Source organism: Odocoileus virginianus, chromosome 17 (assembly GCF_023699985.2).
Source record: "Odocoileus virginianus isolate 20LAN1187 ecotype Illinois chromosome 17, Ovbor_1.2, whole genome shotgun sequence".
NCBI classification, from domain to species: Eukaryota; Metazoa; Chordata; class Mammalia; order Artiodactyla; family Cervidae; genus Odocoileus; species Odocoileus virginianus.
The window spans coordinates 58,694,951-58,713,349 of record NC_069690.1 but is presented as its reverse complement, the minus strand read 5'-3'; the positions used below and the strand labels follow the sequence as shown (position 1 = coordinate 58,713,349).

The following is an 18,399-nucleotide window of genomic DNA, read 5'->3' as shown; positions in this document are numbered from 1 at the left end:
CCTCTGGAGCTTCTACCACCATGTAAATATGGCTGTAAAGCCAGCCTCCTCTTTTCTTGTTTCTACCTCAGTCACCCAGAACGTTTTACAAACCAGAGTCTGACCTCCAGTGCAGAACATCTTACTGTGCTAGAATCAGCCTGCAAGCTGGTAAACTCTGAGGTGGCATTTTGCCCAAAAGGGGCTGGAAAAACACCGAGTAACCAACCAACCAACTACTTGTTCCTTAAATGCAATCTTTGTACACCTGGGCATCCAGGGAACTATCTCTTTCTGGTGACTCAGAAAGAGCCCTGGATTTAGAGTCAAAAGGAGGTGGTTTTGGTTCTGCCTCTGCCCCCGGACAGTTGGAGGGAGGCTACGAGTCCTCAGATCTCTCTTTACCCAGCTTCCTCCTGCTCAGGGAGTGAGCCTAACACTGGGTGCTCCGTCAGCCTATTGTGAGCAGAGAATGAGATAAAGTAGGTCAAAATGCTTTGGGGCCTTTAAAACATCACACACACACACACAACTCAAAGAGATCTGTATTCTGGGAAGACTAGGGAATTCCCTTCCTTTCCTAGCACAGAAAGGAAGACACGAAAAACCCACGCCTGTTTTATCTGAAAGAAGCAGAATCCACCTATTATAATAACACTGGTGATGAGACTGAAGAGTCAAGTAGCGAAAACCTTGGGTGTGTCATCGTCTTTATTAGAAAATTAACCCACGGTTTCCCCATCCAGTAATGTGACTGATTTTTAAATAAACACATCTAAATGGGTGTTGTCCCATCCTGAAGAGTGAGTAGTCACCTTGGGAGGCCAAGCACTTATTTAAATTATATTTCCCATCGTTCCCAAATCTTTTTTTTAAACTCCTTTTTTGGAATCGTTCCGAGAGCCTCTGGCACATTCTTTCAAACATGTCTGAGGGTGACACATTTTTGTCCTTTGTGAAAAACACTGGTTTTTGTAAACAGCTCAAAGTTATTTGTCACAGGGTCTGTTAAATGAGCTAAGTAGTGCCACTATTTAAAAAAGTGTTAGTTGCTCAATTGGGTCTGACTCTTGCAGTCCACTGCAACCCCATGGACTGTAGCCCGCCAGGTTCCTCTGTCCACGGGATTTCCCAGGCAAGAATACTGCAGTCGGTTGCCATTTTCTTCTCCAGGGGATCATCCGGACCCAGGGATAAAAACCCGGGTCTCCAGGATTGCAAGCAGACTCTTTACTGACTGAGCCACGAGGGAAGCCCACACTTTTTAGGAAACCATGATTAAGACAGGAAACCTGGCTTTCCTTCAGTTCCAACAGAAAGTTACAAATAGCTGGACTGCCCTGGAGGTTCAGTAGTTAGGACTTTGCACTTCCACTGCAGGGAGCACGAGTCCCATCCCAGGCCGGGGAACTGAGACGCCACAAGCCGCGGAGTCGCCAAGGAGGGAAAAAAAAAGAACAGATAGTAGATTACAGGAATCGACAGTATTGCTAGACAGGGCCTGATCCTTCGTAAGGCGACCACATTAGAGTAGAAAAGTCGAGTGGAAATGTGCTTCTACACTGTTAGTCACACCTTGATTATTTATCTAGCAAGACTGTTTGCCACTAGACTTTGAGTTTCCATTAAGAAGAGAGCCACGCTACAACTAATTAACCATTTAGCTGTGCAATCTTTTCATCACAGCTCCTCCTCAGGGTATCTGAACCCCTCATCTGCACAAGGATTAACCGGCTAACACAGGTGTTTCCGATGGATTCACATCTGCGTCTATCGGAAATACAGCAGCCAGCAGATCCAATTCCAACCGACAGACTCTGTATTCCCTTAAAAAGTTTAGACTATCTTTTCAGTTATGAAAGAATTTGTCTGAAAATTATAATATTCACTAATATCATTACAATGTGACTTGAAGCAACAACTAGAGTAGATTTGCTTCTGGTGCAAGTAATTTTAATTGTTCGAGTTACTTTAAACATAACCAGAGAATTCCCTGACTATCCAGTGGTTAGGACTCAGCTCTTTCACTGGCGAGGGCCTGAGTTCAATCCCTGCTCAGAGAACTAAGATCCCACAGCTGCATGGCCAAAAAAGGAAAAAAAACTCAGAATCATGTTCATGCAGTGAACATCATACACTGTGGGTCTTCAACGGTAAATGAATCCAGTGACTTTTATGGAAGATATTGTTTTCCCTACCTCATTTTTTTTTATTGTAGTGAAATTTACATAACATTAAATTTATCATTTGACCATTTTGAAGTGTATGATTTGGGGGCATTTAGTAGATTCCCAGGGGCTTCCCCGATGGCTCAGTGGGTGAAGAATCTGCCTGGAGTGCAGGAGATGTGGGTTCTACCCTGGGATGGGGAGGAACTCCTGGAGAAGGAAATGGCAACCCACTCCAGCATTATTACCTGGAGAATCCCACGGACAGAGGAGCCTGGTGGGCTACAGTCCATGGGGTCACAAAGAGTCAGACATGACTGAGCACATCCTATGTATATAGGATATATATAATATATGTATATTCCCAAAATTCTGTGAACGAACCACCACCACTATTTAGTTCTTAAAACATCTTCATCACCCCGAAAGGAAAGCCTATACTCTTGAAGCAATCACTCCCTGTTTTTCTGCCTACTGCTGGCAAATACTAATCTGCTGTTTCTATGGATTTGTCTGTTCTGGACATTTCTTATAAATGGAGCCTTACACTATGTGGATTTATGACCAGCTTTTCCACGTAGCGTAAAGTTTTCAGGGTTTATCCACGTTGTAGCACGTGTCAGCGCTTCATTCCTTTTAATGCCTGAATAATTGAACTGCATAGAGATATCACACTGTTCATCCATCCATCCATTGATGGATAAATGAGTTGCTCACCCCTTTGGACTATTCTGAATAGTGCTGCCATGAACACAGGTGTGCAATTTTTCCTTTGAACACCTGTTTTCAATTCTTTGTGGGTATACACCTAGGAATGAAATTGCTGGGTCATATGGCAATCCTAAGTGTAACTTTCTGAGGAACCATCAAACCTCTAGCTCACTTTCTTCTTAGATTTTTTTTTGAATGTGTACCATTTCTTTTAAAGTCTTTGTTACAATACTGTTTTATGATTTGGATTTTTGGCCAAGAGGCATGTGGGATCCTAGCTCCCCGACCAGGGATGGAACCTGCGCCCCGCTGCAGTGGGAGGTGAAGTCTTGATCAAAAGACTGCCAGGGAAGTCCTCCAGCTCATTTTAAATAATAAGTCCTTTATTTATGTCTTTAATTTTGATTACCCTTGGGTCTTCATTGCTGTGCACAGGCTTTTCTCTATGTTGCATTTCTCAATGCAGTGGCTCCTCACTGCAGAGCATGGGCTCTAGGAGCCCGTGTGCCCACTAGTTGTGGCACTCGGGGCTCACTTGCTCTGCGGCATGTGGGGTCTTCCCGGACCAGGGACCGAATCCTGCGGCCCCTGCATCAGCAGGAGGATTCTTATCTACTGTACCACCAGCTCATTTTAATGCTCATACTTTCAAGGTGGCCTGACAACCAGACAGAAGCTACTGGACGACTGCAGCCTGACCCCAGGCAGGGCCCAAAGAGGTCTCTTTTTTTTCTGAAGCACTGAGGCGAGCAGCGGGGTTTGATATGAGTCAAGCTTGTTCAACTCGAGGTTACAGGCAGGGCTCTGGACACCTTCCTCTGCTGTTCTACATGTCACAGCATGAACTGGCAGGGCGGGAAAGCCTTCCTGCCTGCGGGGCATCCTTGGTGCTTCAGTTATGTAGTGAGCACTCCTGGAAAAGGAAGAAAAAGATGCCAACTATTTGATAGGCTTCCCTCTTCCCGTTTTTGTGGCATTCAGATTAGCATGTGGAGTCCAAGCAGACATGCTGCTTGGGGGCCAGCGCTATACCCTGTCCTGGGCAGAGGTCGGTCCTTCCAAGGGTGGAGAACCAAGCTTCCCAAACAGTAGCTGAAGGTGCAGAGAGCTCTTCCAACCTGGGTGGACTTTTACTATCTACTTTGCCTACAGGCACCGCCTAGTGATACTGGAGGGGAACCTACCCTACTTTGTATAGGGCAGCCTGTCCACACGCTGGGCTTGGCCAGGACAACAGGAGATAATCCTACTGCAGGTATCGTTTACTGCAGCCAATTTACTGAGTCATGGGGCTCCTCAGCCATTAACCCAATCCGGCCAGTAAACTGATTATCACCGATTTTTTTTGTTTAAACGTGTTCTTGAGCCTGTCGAGGGCACTGAACTCTTTGCTACCTCGCTGCCTGACACAGACAAGCCTCTGAGCCCCGGAAGCCCCAGGCAAGGCTCTTGGGAGGAGTTGCACCGCCATAGAGACCTGCCCAGAGGGCTTTTTCCACTTGAAACTAGAGCGCTTAGACAGAAGTTGGCTTCCGGGGTCCTTGCGAGGCGTCCCTCTGCCAGCCCAGGTGTCACTTGTGGTCCCGGAGCCCTGCAGGTGTCTGGGCCCGAGTCTTGGCCGGTCACATCCTCTGCAATCCGGCAGGAAACCTAACCTCCGCCGGCTCCTGTCCTCGGTCTGTCTGCTTATCTGCTTCCTCTGGGGAACAGCCGCGTCGGTGTCCGGTGCGGGGGGATTTTCGGGGTGACCTCACCCGTGCAGACGTCGGCGTCAGCCTGCGTGCGGACTGCGGCCGGGAGGCATCCACAACCCGTCCTGGCGCCTCCCCGGCCCCTCCTCCCCAAGCAGCGTCTCGGCACGGTCTCGGGTGGGGCTGGGGGGTCACGCCGGTTTCCATCCCGGGGACGGGAGGGCGGGGTGTCAAGGGACCCACTGGAAGAAGATGCACCAAAACCGCAAACGCCCGCTCTCTGTTTGAACAACGTTGGAGCCAAAGGCTTCGGCGGCCGGTGGCGGGGACTGGGAGCGGCGGGAGACGCTGCGAGCCCAGAGGGCAGAGCCTGGGGCGGGTCTCCGGCCCCCTGGACCCCCGGAAGTTGCCGCGCGGCCCCGAGGTGGGTACAGCTCCTTCCAGGGAAGCAGGAGGCGCAGCGGCGGAGCGGGCCACGTGACCGCCCGGCCCCCGCCCCGCGCGCCCCGCGCACCCCGTCCCGCCTCGCGCGCGCCTGACAGAGCTCGCGGGCTCGCGAGAGAGCGCGAGTCTCCGGGAGCGGCGTGCGTGCACGCCCCCGCGAGGCGGCGGGCGCGCGCACGCCCCGGGGCCGCCGCCCCGCCGGGCCCGCCCTCCCGCCCTCCCTCCGCGGCGCGCCCGGCCCGCCCTGCCCGGCCCGCCCTGCGAGTCAGACCGCCGGCTCCCGCCCTCCGCCGGCGCGCCCGGGCCGCCGCGGCGCCCCCCGCCCTCGAGCCGCCGAGCCGGAGCCGGAGCCTCGCGCCGAGCGGGCGGAGGAGCCGCAGGGCCCCGCCGAGGCGGCAAGATGGCGGACTTCCTGCCGTCGCGGTCCGTGCTGTCCGTGTGCTTCCCGGGCTGCGTGCTGACGAGCGGCGAGGCCGAGCAGCAGCGCAAGTCCAAGGAGATCGACAAGTGCCTGTCGCGGGAGAAGACCTACGTGAAGCGCCTGGTGAAGATCCTGCTGCTGGGCGCGGGCGAGAGCGGCAAGTCCACCTTCCTCAAGCAGATGCGCATCATCCACGGGCAGGACTTCGATCAGCGCGCGCGCGAGGAGTTCCGCCCCACCATCTACAGCAACGTGATCAAAGGTGGGGGGCCCGGGGCCGGGGAGCGGGGGCACTGGGGAGGTCGGGGGGCGGGGGGCCGGGGCGGCGGCGCTGGGCACCGCCCTCCCCTTCGGAGCCCCGGGCCGGGCGCGCGGGAAGGGGGCGCGGCCGGGGGAGAGGATGCCGGGGGGGCCCCCCTCACCCCGCCGCTGGCCTCGCCCCCCGCCGGAGGGAAGCGCCCCGGGGTGTAGGCTGGCCTCTCCCCGGGACGAGCCAGCCCGGGCGCTGCCCGTCCAGCCTCGCGCCCCAGGTGGCGGGTGGCCGAGTCACATGGGGTCGGGGCTACTCCCAGCTCCGGAGCCGCGGAGCTCCGGAACCTTGTGCCGGAGACTCTGGTCAAGGCCGAAGGGTGACAGGCTCCTGGCCCTTAGGGGGCAAGGATGTGAAGCTCGAGGGTGTCCTGTTTGCTGTGCTGCCGTCAGGAGAGAGCGCACCATGCAGTCGGTCTAAAAAAGTTTTAGCATCAGTGGTTTTTCGCCCCAGTGTCACGGTCGGGCAGGATGTGTGCCTGTCTTCACCCGAGCACCTTGCACCCTCCTTCTGCTTCTCACTGCGGTGGGGGGAGCGTCTACTGCTTAAACGGATTTGTGTGTGGGTACAGAGGGTCAAGGGCCTGAGACCGTGCAGGCGGAGTCAATGAATCAGTGTCGGCTTGGGTCACAGGTTCTGCTGCTGTTCGTGGATATTTTTAAAACTAGAGTTGATCTTTGTTCTCAAGTGAAAAACGCAGAGAAGTTTTAGTTCTGGGCTTTCAAACAAATGGGGGTGGATTTTACTTTTGTCATTTGAGATATGATTAGCACTCTTTGTAGTGTCCAGCTGTCTTGGACTTCATAAAAGGCATTTTGGCAGAATTGAGATTCAGAGCCTGGTTCTTCAGGTGCCTGAGGGTGCTCTCTGTGGTATCTGGGTAGCAGTTTATCTAGGGGTTGGTAATAGATGTCAAGCCTTTCCAAGCAGCGTTATTTTCAAGGGGGGGTTTTGTTGCGGAAGTACTTAAGTTACTCTTTTGAGTCACTTTTTTTCCCCCTCCGAGGATTGAGTGGAGGAAAACTGCTTGGGGTGCGGCGAATGGAGAGGGGGAGCTTTGTGGGGTTAACGATGAGGGAGGGGCAGGACACCAGGAGCTAACAGACCACAACCAGCCCTAGGACTTCTGCGGTAAGCTGTAAGAAGAGGTTGAATTTGTTCTTTCTCCTTGTTTAGTAAAAAATTAATCTAAGGTCTCTCTCAAGGCCCAAGACTCCGCGTAGTCAGTCCTTGAGCGAAGGTGCCTGTAGCTGATGCAGCTGCTTGTGAGGGGCTCTGGTAACGAGTAGACCAGCTGTTGACTGATAGCCAGGTAGACACCTGGCTCTTGCTTAACACCTGGTTCCTCTTGTACACGGGCTCCTAACTGTGACCTCCCTCGAGTGTTGGTGAGATGAAGTCACTGGCCGTCTGCATTTTCTGAGTTGACGTGGTCAGAAAATTGACAGCCAAAGGGTTTTTCAGTTATCTAAACAAACGACCTAATAGTCACGTGAGTGTTAGGAGGGATGAAAGGTAACAGTGTAGAGTTAGAAATAATGGGTTTGAATTCATCTCTGTGAGTTGAAATCTCTGCTTCTACATCTTTTTTGCAGTTGGTCTTCCTCCTTTTAGGGAAGTCTCACGCCACCCTGAGCCTCACCCGGATGGGAAGCTTGGGAGGGGAGAAGTGTCTGAGCTCTGAGCGTGGTCCTGGAAGCCATGGGTTGGGCTGGGCAGGGCACTCAGGGACCGGGAGAACACGGGGCCGAGTCTCTTCTTGGCGTTTCATAAAAGTTTCTCTGATAGACTCAGAGCCTTGTTTTCAGATCTTCAGAGCCTGGACATCAGGTTATGCAGCGGAGTTTCTTCTTTGTTTGCTGGTTTTGGTTGTCTTGCGACTCTCTTCTCCCCAGGAATTATTTTATTAATTAGAACATGTTAAAATGTTACAGAAGAAGCACTGGTGTTAATTGTGTTTGCTTTTCAAGGTTCTAATTTTGTAACTGAATGACTGTGAGTTTTAATTTTTTTTCTTTTTACACTCTGAGAAGTTACTTCTATTTGTTTTGATGTTGGTCTCCATTTTTTGGAGGTGCTGGGCCTAGAATACTCAAGAAGTTTAAGGAAAGAATACAAGAATCGAATCTCTGAGACTATCTAATGACTCCCATCACACTTTTTTTTTTTCAAACAAAGGTATGAGGGTGCTGGTAGATGCCCGAGAGAAACTCCACATTCCTTGGGGGGATAACTCAAACCAGCTCAATGGAGACAAGCTGATGGCATTCGATACCCGGACACCCCTGACCGCCCAGGGAATCGTGGAAACGCAAGTTTTCTTACAGTACCTTCCTGCTATAAGAGCATTATGGGCAGACAGTGGCATACAGAATGCCTATGACCGGCGTCGAGAGTTTCAACTGGTAAGAGATTTTTTTTTTTTAATGTTATGATTTTTTTTTAACGGCATTTATTAGCATCTGATTGTAACACACCCTTTTCACTGCCTTCCACAATATGATGTTTGTATCTAAAATTTTAGCCTCAGAAATATGGATAGTTTTCTAGATGAGCTTTATAAACTAACCAAGGTAAAAATAAGGCAAACCCCCAGTGCGTTTGGTGAAGCTGTTATATTGAGTAATTAGTTGCTCATTTTTCTTTTTCTAGGGTAAGATCATAATGAGGTTTCTTAGGCACTTTCATCTAATTTTTTCTCCTTTTAAAAGTAATTGCATTTCAGTTATAGCAGCAAAATTAATCTTTGACCTTTTATTTTTGAATTGAGAGTTCAGTAACTTAATTGTTCAAGTATACTCTTTAACCTTTAGAGGTATTTATTTCACAATTCATCAGTATAGGTTAGAATCCTTAATGTTTAACAGTCATTGCGCTTTTTGTATATTTGCATGCTATGCTTTTTAAAAGCTTCTAAGCACATTTTAGAAAATGTTCCTTCTTAAAATAATACGTTGTTTTTTGTACTTCTCTTTTCCATGGGAAACACCTAGAATTTATTTTGCATTTATTATTTCTACTTTGTCTTGCACAAGACTGTAAAAGTTTGTAGCTATTACACAGCATTGAGGAGAGGGTGGAAAATAAGGTTCTGATCTAGGTTAAAGGTAAAAAATAATAATCGAAATAAATTACAAAGCATTGTGAATGTGTTGATTGTATTTGGGGGTCTTATTTGCCAAAGACCAGAAAGATCCCAAGAATGATAGCCATCTCTCCTGTATGCAGTTTGGAGGGAGTTCAGATGTAAAGTAAGTTTTACTGTAATGTGATCAAAATGAAGTGGCAGTTAGAAGTAAAGCTGCTCAGAAGCCTGTCTGATGACGTCAGGTGTGAGACGGCCCGCACACCTGGGTGTGGCCGCTGCGACAGGCCGCCCGCCGTCCTCGCTGCTACAGTCTGGACTCGCAGCAGCCTTGGCTACCAGTTCTCGAAAAGCGTCCACGACGGCTGCTGACAAAGCTGAGCCCTGAGCTTCTGCTTCGTCTGGATGACGGCCTGCGTGTGTCGTCTGCGTCGGGTCTCTCCTTTGTTGTGTGTTTTGTTTGTTAACTTAATGCATGAGTAAGTGGCAGAGGCGGTCCTGCATCCTTGTTAAGGTTGAGCAGCTGGAAGCATTCTATGAATATTATGAATCTGGCTTGACAGGCAGCCTCCCTCCGGCGCTGGGACTTGGGTTAGTCTTTGTCCTTCACACACCCCTGTTCAGCTTCCTCTGGCCTCCCTGCTGTTGTTAAGTGTGGATCGTTCTCCTTTCTTCTAAATTCATTTTCCCAACAAACCCCACATTTCACTCTGCGCTTTGTCAGGAGGTTATTCATCCTTGCAGGTCAGGGAGGAAACGTCTGTGTGTAATAGCACACTCTGCAAGTTGGTTCAGGGACTGACCAGCCTGCCATCCTGCACAGGGCTCTGTGGGGAAGCTCCGCAGGTCCGTTTAGGTGAAGATGGACTTCCCTGACACTTCTTGTTTTGAACGTTCACATCTTACACTCTCGTGGTCATCATTGTTGAGAAGATATTCCTGAGAATTTATTTGCCATTAAGAACAGACTGTTAAACCACTGAGGCTGAGGACCTGCAGATTCTTGGCTTGAGCCAGCTGATGCTTTCAGAGCAGAGACAGCCTCGGGGACAAGGAGAGGCAAGCTCATGATGAGGAGGAACGGGGAGAGGTCTGCTTTAAGCTCCTGAGGACAGGGGTCCTTCTTGTCTGCCCCACATTGTTAATGGTACCTGGCACAGGTGGTAGGAACTGGGTTATTACGTGGAATTAATGACTCTCATACTTTGGGATGCTCCGTGGTGCCTGGCATGTGGCTGACACTGGGAAGTCACTTTGCTTCCTTAAAATTTTCCTCTGCGACCTCTTTCATTCCTTCTCTTGTCTGCATACACAAAGCCCAAGTCCTATTTTTTCTGGAGGTCTCTTGCATCCCCCACTCCGCCCCTCCTTCCCACTGGCCTGGTGTCTCCTCCCTGGACCCCAGTAACCTTGTCCAGACCTGGCCGGGTTTGCCAGGAAGCTCTGCTCATCTCCACTGCTTCCAGAACACAGAGCCACCACTTCCGTGAGCCTGGACTCTGAGGGGCTTGCTGGTGACGCCCCGCACTCGCTCAAACCTCGCGCGCGCGCGACCCCGCGCGCTGTGGACTCTACCCACGGCTGCCCTCACCAGGCCCGCTGCCCGACGCCTTCACTCCTGTCCCGTTCATCTGGGCTCCCCTTCACAGAACAGGGTGGACGCGGCTCCCTGCAGGCCTGGGCCCTCTCTGTGGGTTCCACTGGAATCTGAAGGACAGAGCAGTTTCCGCAACGACCCCTTCCTCACCTGGGGAGCCTGGGAGGGCCCCGGTCGGTGCAGTGTCCGTGGAGACCCACATGAGGGTGAGGGGTGATTGGGCCTGGGCCGCCCTCCCTCTGAGGCGGGGCCTCCTTTGGGCTGCCTTCTGTTTGGGCTCCCTCTCACTGCCATAGGGTCTGACACATTTCCTCGTCTTGTTAGGTGATCTGAATTATAATGCTCTTCTAGGGAGAAACAGCCTTTTTTTTTCTGGGAAATACGGGTGTTTCTGTTGTTGATGTGTTAGTTGGCCAGTTGTGTCCCGCTCTCTGCGACCCCGTGGACTGCAGCCCGCCAGGCTTCCCTGTCCGTGGGGTTCTCTGTGTGCTGGTTTGTTTATTTTCCAGGAGATGGGAAGTTCTTGTATTATGGAATCGATTTTTCTTTTTTGATATGTTTAACCGTGTAGTATATTCTTGAATCTTGGATAGGAAAAGTAAACATTGGGGAAATGAGAGGATTTAGCAGCTAAAATAACTAAAATAAGCCTTTTTGTTTTCAACTACCACTTGATTATTAAGCTTATTAATGCAAATTTAAATGCAAAAAAAAGGGGGGGGCAATTTCTAAGCTCTTTCCCACTTTTTTGCTTAAGAGGAATGACTGCCCTCGAATCAGTTTTGGGCCTAGGGCAGTGTAGTGACATCACCCACAGCGTAGGCTTTTAGTTTTCAGCAGGCTGTTCATTTGTTAGTAATAACTTCGGGTGCAAACATAACGTTTTCTTTCTCTAGCTCCTAAAGGCAAACATTTCCTTTTCTGGTTAGTATCATTGTGAGTGAGCTAAATGCCTTACTGTGGAAAAGAAAAGTCTAAAGGTTCATGTTGTTGTTGGAACTTGCATTGTCTTCTTCTCGTTCCTCTGAACTCGCGCACTGAGGACAGTGCCCCCGAAAGGTGGTCTCTTAGCGTCTCAGTTAGATGTCTGTAACCCCTGCCTGGGGCGTGCCTTCCTCATAGCCTGCCCCTGCGCTGGAGAGATACCTTCTCTAGAAAAACAAGGTGACCGTAGCTAGGGAATTTGCTGAGATGGCTCCAGGGATGGCAGCCAGAGGTTGGAGATGCGTGTGAGAGCTAACAGCACGGCTACGAGTCACTGGAGTCTGTGATACACCGTTACTTGTTCAGGAGCCTACGCGCGATGTACAGACCCCTTACCCAGGGCGGGGGTGAGCGAGCCTGGGCCGCGCTCCTGGGTCTCTGCACACGCCGCCGCCGGGGGTGAGCGAGCCTGGGCCGTGCTCCTGGGTCTGCACACGCCGCCGCAGGGGGTGAGCGAGCCTGGGCCGCGCTCCTGGGTCTGCACACGTCGCCGCCGGGGGGTGAGCGAGCCTGGGCCGCGCTCCTGCGTCTCTGCACACGCCACCGCCGGGGGTGAGCGAGCCTGGGCCGCGCTCCTGGGTCTCTGCACACGCCGCCGCCGGGGGTGAGCGAGCCTGGGCCGCGCTCCTGGGTTTCTGCACACGCAGCCGCCGTCAGCGTGAGCGCGGCTTCCTGTGACGGCCGGTCCTGCCTCTGCGGCTCCCGCAGCTGAAACTGCCTTGAGTTTGACCTGGTTTCTCTCGCTCCAGGGCTGCAGCTGGTGCCTGGGCACGGCTTCACCTCTCCAGGCTGAGCTCGCCTTTCTTAGGACTGAGCTCCCCGCGGTCTGGGTGACAGTAGCTGCTGAACCTCAGGCGCGGGCCTGAGAGGAGGTGCGGAGAGCTCAGTCAAGTAGGAGCTTCCAGGGGCTGTGACGGTGTTCCTTGTCGGCCCTGCGGCATGGATGCAGGTCCTGGGGAGACAGGCCTTCGTTTCTTCCGCAGCACCACTCAGGGCTTGCTTCAAAGGGAGGATCACTAGTTTCAGTTGTGAACTGTTTTCAGGAGAAAATAGTTGGAGAAGGATCTGGTCCATTTTCTTTATGAAATGAAATCAATAAAGGACTTTGATTTCAAGTTGCTAAAAATCTACTGATGGTAGGCTTAGGGTGAAATATTTAAGTCTGTATTACAAGGATTATATGTAACATTAGAATTTGTAGAGATTTTAAAATTTAGGTCTCTGTAAAATTTGTGTTTATTTTTTTGGTGAACTTGATCAGATGTCAGAATGGTTACATTTTAGCTAAGCCTTGGAAACCCAGAGCTGTCTGCTGTTCACATTGAAAACAGAGAGGCTGTTTTGGCATGTGCTTATAGTTTTAGTGTGACTTTGTGAGATTGTGTGTGTGTGACAAACATAGGGACCCCTGGTGGCTCAGCTGGTAAAGAATCTGCCCACCATGCAGGAGACCCCGATTGGATCCCTGGGTCGGGAAAATTCCCCTGGAGAAGGGAATGGCTACTCACTCCAGTATTCTTGTCTGAAGAATTCCATGGACAGAGGAGCCTGGTGGGCTACAGTCCATGGGGTCACAAAGAGTCGGACACGACTGAGTGACTGGCACGCACTACGTGTAACACACGTACACGCATACCTGCGTCTGTCTCCTCGTGTCGCATCGAGTGGGCATGCTCACGTTTCGGTCATTTTACTTTGGGTAGAAGCTTGACTTGCCGTGGGGGATCTGAGCTCTGGTGCTGAAGAGCGACAGTGGATACTGCGCTGTGTGTGTGGTGCCTCTTACTGCTCCTCCCGCCTGCAGGTAGCCCGCACTCGGAAGGGCCGCGAGCTCGCCTGTGGGGAGAGCAGAGCTGCCCCGGGACCCCGTGCGCGGCGTGGTCCCGCTTCACCTTTGACAGAGAGGTGGACCGACTGCTGTGCCCTGTCCTGTCCTGTCGGCCCAGCATACAGGTGTGGGCTCTGGCCCTGCTCTCGCAGGCGAGCAGACTCGGAGGCAGCAGGTCGTGCCTTCCGGCCACAGGGGTGGTCACGGTGACACATGGGGCTGGAGCCCGGCCTGCGCCTCCGGTCCAGGGGCCACCCAGGCCTCGGGGCGCGCTCCTGCTGTCCCGGCCCCCCGGAACCCTGCGCCCAGTTAGCACCCCCTGGGACCTTCTGGCAGCTTGTTTCTTAGGGCTGGGTGGCACGGCCCTGACAGGCGCAGGCTGCCTTTGTGTTCTGAGCTCCCCCTACCTCCTGTGCCACTCCTGTTACTTTAGCACCTGATAGTCACGACGGTGGTGGTGATCACCCAAAGTGTACCAGTAAACTCACTAACAGGTGCCGTTCATCCCGTCCAGCGTGCGTCATGGTAAAGGCTGTGGGATGTTCTCCGCCTTGAAAGCTAGCTTTGCTGATCCCCACCTGATGTTTCATCAGTGAACATGGTTTTAATGTACCCTGAAGAGTAGGAGTTTAGTGACGGCCAGTGATCTGGAAGGTAGGCACACAGTTTTCTAGGAAAGGGACATTTGGAACTTGGTGCGCATCTTGTACACAGTTGCTCAGAGCTGTTGTTGGGGTTAAAAGACGTCAGGGCACTTTTATTCTGTTATGTTTATGAATCCCTTTGCCACGTTTCTCATGTAGTTGCCACAGATTGCATTCTGCTTATGAGCATTCCAGATTCACATTACAGTTGCAAATTTTTCTTCCAATTATAAAGTACCTATTTCTGGAAATTAATAGTGATTTTTTTGTTCCATGGTCTTTTCCTAGCTGTGTGATACAATTCTTCAGTCTGTGTTGTGAACATTTTTTTTTTTTTTAACAAGATGCCCTTGTTGAAGAGGTTTTGTTACATCCACATTATTAGCATGAGTTGATAGGGATCAAGGAAATAGTTTTGTTTTGAAACTGGACTTTAGTGGCCTTTGCTAAATTTGCCAGTCTCAGTGATGGTAGTTGTTTATCTTGATCTTTCCAATTTAATTTCTCTTCTTTTGGCAAAATGAATAAAAAAGATTTTGAAATCAGTGCAGTGGGTGAACCTTTCCGTCCACAGCTGCTGTTCAGTAGCCGCGGGGAGTCCTTCAGTAGAACTGCTCTCCTCGCAGTGGTTTTGGTTTTGGTCTAAGTTGTAAGACTTGTACTCTTGGTTTGCTGCTTGGAACTTTACTTTGTATCTTCCAAACAAATTAGAAAGTAACTATGTCTGAATTTATTGAATTATTTTACATATTGTAAACATTTCTGTGAAGGGCGTTAACGTGGTGACTTTACAGTGTGATGTGGTTTCCCGCTGTACCTTGGGGTGAAGTGGACTTGAAGGCCGCACCGCGAAGGCGTCCTGGCTCCGCCTCTCCTGTGTGAGCCCCCGCAAGGCCCCCAGCCTCTCTGACTTCCTCTTTCTTCCACTGTGAAGTAGGGACGATTCTGAGACTATTACGAGTTGCAGGGATTCCATGAGCTCAGATCATCCAGGTAAATAAAGCCTGTGGCCCAGTGCCCGATACCTACTGATCATGTTACCATCATTAGCTGTTGACAGTCCTGCCACATGCAGACTGTAAGTCGTTTGCTCGAGTATAAAGCACTGCCAACTGTGATTTGAGTCTGTGAGCTTGATTTCCAGTATAAACTCCCGCGTTCTAACCAGTGCAGGAGAGCGCTTCATTCTCATCAGACCACGTGGTCTCTGACGGAGGCAGCACCGCAGGAGGCTGAGGTTTCCACTGCTGTCGCTCCATTTCCTTTCCAGTGTCACTGCCCTGGATTTTCAGATTGGAAACTCGATGTGGTTCTTGATGTTTGCATGCGTGAGTGCTTGGCTGCTTCAGCCGTGTCTGACTGTTTCACACCCGATGGACTGGAGCCGTGGGTTCCCAGGCGAGGATATTGGAGTGCACCCACTCCATTCCCTTCTCCAGGGGACCTTCCCAACCCAGGGATCAAACCTGGGTCTCCTGCATTGCATGAGATGTATAGCCGGAATTATTTGTTTGAAGAACATGATCCTAGAACACTTCAGGTGTGTGGTCTGAACTGGCCAGAGTGTGGGCTCTCCACCCGCGTTTCTCCAGCATCCCCCCTGCGCACATGGACCCACTTTCCCTTTCACCATTCCCTGGCAGAGATGTTGTCAGCATTCATGTTAAAGAGGGTGTTTGGGCTTTTCCAACCTAGAAAAATTCGTTATATTCATGAAACACAAAATCTTTATTTATTTATTTTTTAAGGTTTCATGTTACTTTCTGAGAGATTTTAGAACTTCTGACCATTTTGTTAAAAAATACCAACTAAAAACATTAATAGAGTAATGGAGAAAAATAAATTTCGAGTTTGCAGACAGAGCCCTGGCCAGCCCTGCCTCCCCCAGACAGCCGGGTGTCGCTGGGTCTTTCCCCCGTGCAGCTGCTTCAGCCTGTTTTCGGGATGTTTGTCTTCTCTAGAAAATTCAGCAAGAGGGGCTGGGGAGTGAGTCCTGTCGGGGTGAGAGGCTTTCACTTTCCCTTTCAGTATCCTGGTTACCACTTTTTATCCCCAAGTGATCTTTTCAAGATTATTTTCCTGTTAAGTGGAATGAACTGCCTCAATAGAAACTGTGTATCGAGTCTGCACTCTGACATCGGTGCGACGTGCATTGAGGCTTCTTGTGGAGAAGTGTAGTGGTTCGCATTGACTGACTTGAAGGTGTGATGTGCGTTGAGGCTTCCTGCCGAGGAGTGTCGTGGTTCGCATTGACTGACGTGAAGTAGAAGGAAACCTCGGGGCAGCGCTGACCGTGAGCGGTGGCGCCAGCTTCTCCGGTGTCTGGGGAGTGGCTCACAGGCAGTGCCCGCCCGGCGGGCCCCACGGGTGAGAGGAGGCGCATGCCCACACCACGCAGGCACGGAGCTCTTCAGGTGTGAGGTGGCCTCTCAGTTCATTTTCTGTTCATTTTTTTTAAGCCTTAATAGTCAAATGCTTTGTATTTACAAAGCTGCAAATACTATATATCCTCATTGAAATATTTTCATAAAAGGAATGTGATTTAGCCTGTAGAGTTAAAATATCGCATTGCAAATGATTTGCCATTTTCAAATGATACTAATTTGTCACATTTGCAGTAAAACTGTCTTCATTAGCTGCAGCTTCAAAAATAATGGGGACACTGAATTGTTGTCATAGATTATGTACATTTCAGCCCTACGCTAGGGTTAGGGAACATTATACTTAATTGTTTTCTTAACTTTTAAATTGTTATGTTATGATCAAATATTGCAATCAATTTTAAGATTGGTGTTAACAATCTAGTAAGAAGCCAAGGTCCCCACCGCTTGTATTTTGCGCATTTGACCTTAATGTAAGTTAACTTTCTTTTGAAAAAGGAGCTTTATAAAACAAAAAATTCATCCTGTAGAACTTCATTCTTTTTATGGGAATATATATGAGTATATCCATTTGATATTTTAATGTGTAGCTATTTTATACTCTGTGCAGATGTGAAGGCTTAGGCATTACTTTTAGATTATCCATTTTTCATCATGATAAATCTGAATTCTTTTCAAATGTGAGACCCAAAGAGCAAGTGTGAAAGGCCAAGAAGGCCTTATGTAGTGCATTTCAGGAGATGAGTTAAACCTTAAAGAGATCACGTCAGCTGCCAGCTTCCAGCAGCTGTTCAAGGACGTGGGCCTGGCCACCCACCAACCAGTCAGGCACTTTTTAGCAGGCTGAGTACTGGCTAGTGAACCAAATGAAAGTAATCTTTGTTCGCATCAATCTTAGATGCTGTTCGGAGGAACCCACATTAAAAAGCAAAGAAGTAAATAGCCACACATGTGATAAATGCTCTGGAGGAAAAGGAAAGCGATGAGAGAGCAGGAGGGTGGTCAGAAGAGGTGAGGTTGAGGTTGAGACCCCAGGGCTGGAAAGGTGAGGAAAGAGTTGGGCCCAGCAGGCAGGAAGAGGACCACGTGTGCAGGACCTGGGGGGTGGGCTCACTGGGGGGTGGGCACCCAGGGAAGGAGCAGCCAGCCAGCGTCCGTCTGTCCCGTGCGCTGTCCTGGAGGCTGGCACTGCTTACCTGTGACCGTGGCTCACGACCCGGTGACAGAGCGTGGTGCCCGTCAGCTCCCCGTCCTTATCAGGCGCGTGTGGAACAGCTGCCACGCCGTGTCCTGGGATGGGCAGGCCCTGGGGGCTGGGAACCACCTACCGGCCTGCCGTCACGGAGCTCTGGGTCCAGTGAGGGCAGCTCAGTCCCCCGCAGTGCTGCTGGCGATCCAGTGAATGGTGTAGAGCACTTATCTGTAGCCTCCCTGCCACGAGTGCGCGGAATCAGCGAGTGTTTGCCAGCTCAGGAAGGACCCAGACATGCAGGCCCTTCGACGGTAAGGTCACGGCTAGTTTGGGTGAGTGGGGTCACAGTGGAATCCTGACTGCGGGGCCCCCCTGCCTCCCTTAAGAGCACAGCTAACCCAGCAGTGACTGTGGGTGCTGGGAGCCGTGCCCACACCCAGCAGTGTGTGAGGCAGGCCAGCTGCCCGCGTCCGTGCCCCCTGGCCTGACTGACTTTAGCTGGGAGTGGCTCCTTAGTGCTCAGGCCGCCTTCTCTGCTGCCCCGAGTATGGGGCGCTGGATTGAACAGGAAACTGGGAGCGAAGTGACCCGGGTTTTCCTCTCACCTGCAGTGCACTCTTAGGCGTAGAAAGACTTGGTTAATTAATGTTGACTATTGCATGTATTTGGGCCGTGGGGACTGCAAGGGGCAGCGCCACAGGGCGCCCCGTGCACAGGCCCCCCGGGGTCACAGAGGCCTCCCGCCTGTGGGCTCGTCCGTGTAGACAGCAGGGGAATTGAAACTCGATTTGGGAAGTTATGTCTTATGTTGGAAAACTGCATATTCTTTCTGTTTTGTTTTTCTCAGCAGTCAAGGTCGTTTCTTTCTGAACTCACAACAGTTCTTTGTATGCTGTTGGGATCGTATATGATTGGTTCTTTTCCCAAAAGTACTTAATTTTGAGGACTTTTTCAGGGTTCAGAA

The 18,399-nt window shown here is 50.8% G+C and overlaps 1 protein-coding gene and 1 long non-coding RNA gene across 2 annotated transcripts in view; one reads left to right on the top strand and one right to left on the bottom strand.

The window, feature by feature from the left end:
• Positions 1-3,220: 3,220 nt before the first annotated feature.
• Positions 3,221-5,079, bottom strand: LOC139039216 (uncharacterized). Its single transcript, XR_011492536.1, has 2 exons — positions 4,514-5,079; positions 3,221-3,771 (listed from the first exon to the last, which is right to left on the bottom strand). It is a non-coding gene; the product is annotated as an uncharacterized lncRNA (long non-coding RNA).
• Positions 5,080-5,195: 116 nt separating this feature from the next.
• Positions 5,196-18,399, top strand: part of GNA13 (G protein subunit alpha 13) — a 30,746-nt gene continuing 17,542 nt past the window's right edge. Inside the window, exons 1-2 of the mRNA XM_070480111.1 lie at positions 5,196-5,676; positions 7,903-8,129. Of these exons, the coding sequence (XP_070336212.1) occupies positions 5,394-5,676; positions 7,903-8,129 (510 nt within the window). The 5' untranslated portion in view covers positions 5,196-5,393. The remainder of the gene's footprint in view (positions 5,677-7,902; positions 8,130-18,399) is intronic.